General features: G+C 43.9%; 1 protein-coding gene across 1 annotated transcript; it reads left to right on the forward strand.

Annotated features, from left to right (window-relative positions):
• The first annotated feature begins 751 nt into the window (after positions 1–751).
• LOC131240365 (phenylalanine ammonia-lyase) lies at positions 752–5939 on the forward strand. Its single transcript, XM_058238543.1, has 2 exons — positions 752–1444; positions 4052–5939. The coding sequence occupies exons 1-2, from the start codon at positions 1053–1055 to the stop codon at positions 5799–5801; spliced, it is 2142 nt and encodes a 713-aa protein (XP_058094526.1). The 5' UTR covers positions 752–1052; the 3' UTR covers positions 5802–5939.
• Positions 5940–8349: the final 2410 nt, after the last annotated feature.

Genomic DNA, 8349 nt, shown 5'->3' on the forward strand with positions numbered 1-8349 from the left:
GACTTATTTTCTCTAGCCGCCCTTTTTCCCGGCCATGGATGGGATGGCTACAATTGCCTAACATAAGCAATCCTTGTTAGTCTTTAACAAGTAGATGGATTGGACCTAATTTATTTAAATGATCTTGACCGTTGAAATTTGATGACCATTGATCAAATGGTAAAAAATAATAATATCACTATAACTCTTTTATGGTAGGGTAAGAAATGTCTTTTGGACCTAATGAACGGTCTAGATCAGTGGATTGGACATCCCACGTGTCCCAATGCAACTAAATGATACTAGGAGCACTATAACTTACAATGCTCTGAGAGCACCGGAGCATTTTTCTCTGATCAAAATGGAGAAATTATTCACGCTACCTACCCCCACATGGTCAAACTTCAAAGGGTATTTCCGTCATAGGAATAACATGCACAGCTGTAAGGAAGCTGCTGTCATTGTCTTTCGCTACAGGGGCATTTTAGTAACTCGACCTCAATTTATGAAATTCCTCTACAAAGGGTTTTTTTAAAAAAAAAAAATTGCAGATGATCGTCAGATGACATGGCTTCCCACCCACCACCTATTTGCCTTGAAGAGTAAAAACCCGCGTTAGGCCCTCATGCTTCTGTCATGCAATAGACATGCGCCACGTGTCGAGAGATTGACCGTCAGATGGATGAAGATCCGACGGCCACGAGCGTTCTTCAACTAACACGCGGGGGTGTGTTTGGTAAGGCCTCTATTTAAAGAGCCAAAAGCAGGTGAACAAACTCAGGAAATTCATTCAGTACCTGAAATTTCCTCCCACTAATAAAATCTTCCATTTGCATTGCATTCTCAGCTCCAAAACTCAAATTCATTTCTGGGTTTTTCTTTCTCTCCAAAAAGAAAATCTCTCTCCTTCTTTTCAGATTAACGACTTCCTTTCAAGAAAAGCAATTTCTTTTTATTTTTTGTCTTTTTTCTCCTCTGGGTCTTCTTAACTTTCTATCATTTTCTTTAAATTCCTCTTCAAAATCCTCAAACCATCAGCTAGAGATATTCATATAATTCCGAGTTTTTCCTAAATGGATTTCTCCCAAGTCCACGAAAATGGCAACGGCACCGTCGCGGCCGAAAGCTTCTGCATCAAAGACCCTTTGAATTGGGTAGCAGCAGCTGAGGCGCTGAAAGGCAGCCACCTCGATGAAGTGAAGAAGATGGTCGAAGAGTTCCGTAAGCCGTCGATCAAGCTCGGCGGAGCGACGCTCACGATCTCTCAGGTGGCCTCCGTGGCCCACCAGGCCGGTGTGAAGGTCGAGCTGTCCGAGTCAGCAAGAGCTGGCGTGAAGGCGAGCAGTGATTGGGTGATGGAGAGCATGAATAAAGGCACAGACAGCTATGGTGTCACTACTGGTTTTGGTGCAACTTCTCATAGGAGAACAAAGCAAGGTGGTGCCCTTCAAAAGGAGCTAATCAGGTGATTTTCTCTAATCCAGTATTAATCATGATTAGCAAGTTTCAATTATCTTTTTGTTTTTATTGTTAGTTTGGCATCATTTAGAATATGGTGGATGAGTCATCCTCCTTGTATTTGGCACTGTTGTAGAGATATCCAGATTGTGGGTCCCATTGACACTGATAGACCAATTTTTACTATCCATTGATGGATATCAAATGGATGGTTAGGATCTTAGAAAGAAAAAAAAGTTTTTTTAAAAAATAAAAAATTTTAAATCGTTTCACGCGTAGGCTCCACCCACATCTGGCTTAGCGATTTGGACGGCCTGGATTGCTGTACAACCATTCTATGTACGCTCGAAGAGTCACCACCATTTTTAAATGGTGCAAAACTAACATAGAAGCCTAAATTTATTGTGGGCTTCTACGAGATTTCAACGCTTTGCACCACGTTCCATGAATTGGACGGCTCATTTGGTGGGCCCCCAGATGGATCGACTATCTTGTGGGAATTTCATCATTGGACTACATCTTAACCATCCAACCAACGATCTACAATGACAACTGTTGGGTAAGGTCCACTGATTGGACGTGTAGGATGGTCGAATATGCGAAATTTGTGGACAGTGTTCGATTGTTAGTGGGACCCGCCGACTAACCGTTCGGATCATGTAATGGTTTTGCCGATTCCTCGATCAGGGATAAGACATGCGTCTGAACTATATACATTTCTACGTTTGTGAGGTCTGTTTCATCTTTCAGAATTTAATCATGATAGATACACTAGATCCTTTTCTAAAGTGGGCCAACCATCATTCCCATGATGCATGTGAAAATGATAACAGGTTCCTACCCTTCTCCATAGGGGATGTCTTTTCAAAAAATAAAGTTACTAAAACTAATGCTATGATATTCTAGGAGACTAATCGTGGTTAGGATTTTATGATAATTGTGATTTTATGCCTACCACGAAGCCTTCCATGCCTGGATAGATGAATGAACGGTTCGGATCATTATATACATATATCATGTATTTAGTTTAGAATGTGGAAGCACAGGAATTTGGTGCTTCTGAGGGGTACCGCCTCTCATAGTTTCCCACCATTCCAAATGCTCACGGGACTCCCGTACGGATCCCACAGCGTTTCTTCCGCTGATGTGTACGGAACGACTTCATGTGGACGAGATCCACCCGTCCATCAGGTGCGCTACCCTGTACTTGAATCAGGACCCAAAAATGAGGCCGGATCCACCTTCGATTGAAAATTCCATCCATTCCACTGGTAGCGGATTGCCTGTGACCCGCCTGAGAATGTGTGGGATCCACGGATATGTCTGTGACAAATCCACTCCGTCCATCTGTTTTCAGTCTGTGTGGGGTCTACGGATATTTCTGTGACAAATCCACTCCGTCCATCTGTTTTGAAAGACCACATTAGTATAGGATTCTAAAAATAAGACATATCAAAAACTCAGGTAGGCCACACTAACAAAACAATGGGAACAACAACGTCCACCGTTGAAACTTTGCTGGAGCTTACCATGATGTTTACATGCCATCCAAACCGTTCATAAACTTTAGGAACAGATATCATCCTGACACAAAACTTCTGTCACCGTCATGTGTTCAATCCTCACTGTTTCGTGTGGTATGACCCCGTATGTTTTGGATCAGAATCCTATCCTACCGTAGTCTTTCAAAACAGATGTACGGAGTGGATTTGTCACGGATAGGGCCCCAACTTACATAATGAAATCCCGGAAATTACGATATCATGTCGGCCACACCACGTGAATTTAATGTTATAAACATGATTTTACACCGTTCCCAATGATGTGGTGCACGTGAACCTTTTATCTTACCCAAATTCTGAAAATATGACTGATGAACGGGGTGGATCTGATGCACGTCCGTCTCAGGCAAGTCATGCCAGCGCAACACATGGCATAGTTGTACGGAAATCCAGACCGTCTAGATCGCTGACACATCTGTGGATGCGCTTCGCTGGGAAGATAGCAGTGCCTTATGATTTTTCCACTGGTGTTTGGACCGCTCACTGCTTTGTTTCTAGCCATTCATTCATTTGACAACCCTCAATTGGATGGTTAGGATTGCTTGATTTCTGCGGTTGTAAACAAATGCTTTTACACAGCATCTGGTAAGTGAGGGACACACATCTGTAGATGATGAGACCCCATTGGTCCCACACGTGCTAATAATGGAGATCATGTGGTCTGAAATTGTTTACAGCTCCTATTAGCTGTTGAAGTACGGGCCCACGCAAAACACGTGGCTTTCCACAAATCACATCAGATCTGGTTTTGGCAAAACCAGAAGAAAAAAGTCAACTAGTTTTTCAATCGTGTAGACACGCGGGCTCACCTCATTTTCAACATATTCCCTGATGTGGATGGATGATCCGAGCCGTCCATCTACAGGAATTTCCATGGATTGATTGGCCCACAAGAAGAAAATCGTACCGGATGGATGATCCTGATCATTGATTTAGTCAATAGTCAGACATTAAGTATTCCAGTCACATCAGTAATTCTGCTGACCCACCATCACGTGGTGGTGATGATGATTGCACGAGCACTAATTAGTCCTTGGAATTTCTGTCCACAGATTCCTCAATGCCGGAATTTTCACCCCCGGCCGAGAATCCGGCAATGTGTTGCCGTCGACCGCCACCCGAGCCGCCATGCTGGTGAGGATCAACACCCTCCTTCAAGGCTACTCCGGCATCAGATTCGAGATCTTGGAAGCCATCACAAGCTTCCTCAACCACCAGATCACCCCATGTTTGCCGCTGAGGGGAACAATCACCGCCTCCGGCGATCTAGTCCCTCTATCCTACATTGCCGGGATCTTAACAGGCCGTCCCAATTCCAAAGCGCTGACAGCTGACGGGAAAGAGACTGATGCAGCAGAGGCATTCCGTCTCGCCGGAATCAACACCGGCTTCTTTGAATTGCAGCCTAAAGAAGGCCTTGCATTGGTGAATGGAACCGCGGTGGGGTCCGGCCTAGCATCGATGGTATTGTTCGAGACCAATGTCCTCGCCCTCCTATCGGAAGTCCTATCGGCGATCTTCTGTGAAGTGATGCAAGGGAAGCCGGAGTTCACAGATCATCTGACCCACAAATTGAAACATCACCCAGGCCAGATTGAATCGGCAGCGATCATGGAATACATCTTGGATGGAAGCTCGTACATGAAGATGGCCAAGAAGCTACATGAGCTTGATCCTCTCCAGAAGCCGAAACAGGATCGCTACGCCCTCCGTACATCGCCCCAATGGCTGGGCCCACAGATTGAAGTAATCAGGACATCCACACGGTCCATCGAGCGAGAGATTAACTCAGTCAATGACAACCCTTTGATCGACGTCTCCAGAAACAAGGCCTTGCATGGGGGAAACTTCCAGGGGACACCGATCGGGGTTTCCATGGACAATACCCGCCTGGCAATCGCGTCTATTGGGAAATTGATGTTCGCTCAATTCTCTGAACTGGTGAATGATTTCTACAACAACGGACTGCCTTCCAACCTTTCCGGTGGGCGGAATCCCAGTCTGGATTATGGGTTTAAAGGGGCTGAGATTGCAATGGCGGCTTACTGCTCTGAACTCCAATTCCTTGCTAATCCCGTTACTAATCACGTTCAAAGCGCTGAGCAGCATAACCAGGATGTGAATTCGTTGGGATTGATTTCGTCGAGGAAGACAGCTGAGGCCGTTGAGATATTGAAGCTGATGTCGACCACTTACCTTGTTGGGCTCTGCCAAGCTATCGATTTGAGGCATTTGGAGGAGAATTTGAAGAATACGGTCAAGAACACCGTGAGCCAGGTGGCTAAGAGGGTTCTAACCATGGGTGCGAATGGCGAGCTTCACCCATCAAGGTTCTGTGAGAAGGACTTGATTAAGGTTGTTGATCGCGAGTACGTGTTCGCATACATTGACGATCCGTGCAGCTCGACATACCCTTTGATGCAGAAGCTGAGGCAGGTTCTGGTGGACCATGCGTTGATTAACGGTGAGAAGGAGAAGGATCCGGGCACTTCTATCTTCCAAAAGATTGGGGCTTTTGAGGAGGAGCTCAAGACCCATTTGCCGAAAGAGGTTGAGAATGCTAGGGCTGAGTACGAGAGTGGGAATTCGGCGGTGCCGAACCGGATCAAGGAGTGTAGGTCTTACCCTCTGTATAAGTTTGTGAGGGAGGAGCTGAAGACAGATCTTCTGACAGGCGAGAGAGTACGGTCACCGGGCGAGGAATTTGATAAGGTTTTCGCGGCTATGTGTGAAGGGAAGATGATTGATCCACTGCTGGAGTGTCTGAGAGAATGGAATGGTGAACCTCTTCCCATCTGTTAGGAATGTTTTTTGTGAGAGGTGTTTGTGCTGTTCTCTTTGGTTATTGTTCTTCTTCAATCCTTTTACTTCATGTATTTGTATTTTGATGAAATTCTACGATGCGTGGAGATGGAGAATGTGATTTCAAGATTTCATGTATTTGTTTTTATTTCTGTTTGATTTGTCTTTTTTTTTTTTTTTCTTTTTCTCTGTCTTTTTCTTTTTCGTGCAAGGAGAAATGTAATGTGTATAGAAGCACTTTTCATTCCATCTGTAGTTTGGTTATCTTTTTCATATGGCTCTCTCTCTCTCTCTCTCACATTTGGACACGGTTTCGCTTGTGACCAGCCAAAGCTTTGTGGCCCTCACCATGATGTATATGTTTTATCCATTCCGTCCATCCAATTTTTCACCTTATTTTATGTATGATCCCAAAAATAAGGCACACCCAAATTATAGGTGGACCACACAACGAGAAAACAGTATTGACCGAATGTCCACCATTAAAAACTTTCTAAGGCTAGTGTAACGTTTATTTACTGTCAAACCTGTTGATAAGGACACACAGATCTGGTCAGCTTGATCCAAAACTTCTGGACGAAGATAAAATATAAATATCAACTTGATCCAAAACTTATGTGGTGCAAACTTATGTGGTGTTGGAAAAGTTTTCAACGGAAAGCGTTCAATCCCTGTTGTTTCTTTTGGGGGTCAACGTGAGATTTAATTCTGCCTCTTTTTTGTCTCATGTACTAAAATGAGGTTAAAAAATGGATGAACGGCCCACAGAGCTTTGACACTAGCTAACTTGCTGCCTGCTGGTACAGGGGTCAGTAGCCAAACCGCGTCCGTCAACTGCAGGGCTTGTGCATTGGGTGGCGAAATAGCCTTTGATCATCCAAAAGAGCCATGGGTGATAGTAAAGTAACCTCGCACCATTGGATGAATGGGCACTTTTTTAAACGGTTGAGATGCTACCAAATTAATGTGCATATACCTTGATTTTCATTTCAATGAGCGATTTTTGGATTCATCTCAAGTGGTCCACTAATTGGACGGTCCCTACCCATCAGCAAAGTGAACCTATCAAGGGTTTCCCAGGACAGATACCGATTATTATGTGGTGTAGGACGCACATTGTATCCCAAACGTTTGTTGCATTTAAGGACGGATAGATCATATGATAAATGGTTATTGGTAGGTTAGCACCAAACCAGTAACGTGTACGATTGCTAGGTACTCTTTGTCAATCAATCAGGACCGACCAATTGATGGGCCAATGGCGAAATATTTCAGCAATGGACTATTTCTAACCATTCAACCAACTGAATGGTCCGCATAATCTCTTCGTTGCTAACCGTTCGATATGTGGACAATTTTTTCCCTGGACTATTCGCTCTTAATTAAATTCCGTTGCCTGTCCATAAAAAGAGTCCGGACCACCACATTAAATTCCGTTGCCTGTCCATAAAAAAAAAATCCGGACCATCTGCTTGCCACGAGCAGGGATATCCTGCTTGCCCCAATGCAATGTGATTGGGCTACATCATCATTGGCGGATTGTGGCAAGCAAAGAATCGAACAGCTGCGAACTTGCAATCAGTACGGTTTTATTTTGCTGTAGCTTATGCCATATCCAAGAGATGGTCCAATAATTGGACGGTCCACATCCATCTAAAAAGTGCACACATCAGAGGTAGGCGTTATTAGTACCATTTATATCTGAAGCACCCACCTAACTCGGGTATTACACATTCCTCCGGAGGAAAGGGATGCCAATTTCCTATAACTGTTGTCTAGAGCTGGGCCGACTGAGTTAGGGCTGACTTGGCTTGATATGGTTTTGAAAAACAGCTTAACCGGAACTCGATCCGACTTAGAAATACCAAGTCGGTGTGTATCGGATCACCGGACTGGATTACTAGGGAAGGCCACAAGGGCTCTGGCTCAAACACTATTTCTTATTCGAATCCAAAAAAAAACAAAAGAAGAAGTCAAGTAATTTACAGTTAAGTCTTCACTGTTTCGTATAGAATGAGCCTCTCCCTACATAATTTCCGCTAAAATCCACGTAACTTTTGGATTTTTGTCCAGGAATAGATAGTTATCACGTGGACATCAAAGTGAGAGATGGAGAAATTCATAAATCAAACAAAGATGAAAAGCGTTCACACTTCAATCCTTATATATATATATATATATATATATATATATATATATATATAAGAGGAATGCTTACGTGCACACCATCTTAGTGAGTACTTGTGCACACCTTTGCACATGTGTCATGGTCACAGAATCTAAACGGTCCACACAATGCGGCACCCCTTGAAACCTTACAAGCCCAATTTCCAGCCTGATTCAAAACTCCAGCGGGCCATAGTAAAGAGAAATGCAAATCAAGGGATGAGACTATTTTCTTTTGGTATGGCCCACCAGAGTTATGTATCATGCTAAAAGTTGAGCTTTTAAGGTTTTGAGGGGTGTCGTATCATGTGGACTGTTTAGATTCTGTGTGTAAAAGTGCACACAGTGCTCACGTAAGAAGTGATGGGGTTTTCCTCCTCAG

The sequence above is a fragment of the Magnolia sinica genome, chromosome 3 (assembly GCF_029962835.1).
Source record: "Magnolia sinica isolate HGM2019 chromosome 3, MsV1, whole genome shotgun sequence".
In the NCBI taxonomy this organism is placed as follows: Eukaryota; Viridiplantae; Streptophyta; class Magnoliopsida; order Magnoliales; family Magnoliaceae; genus Magnolia; species Magnolia sinica.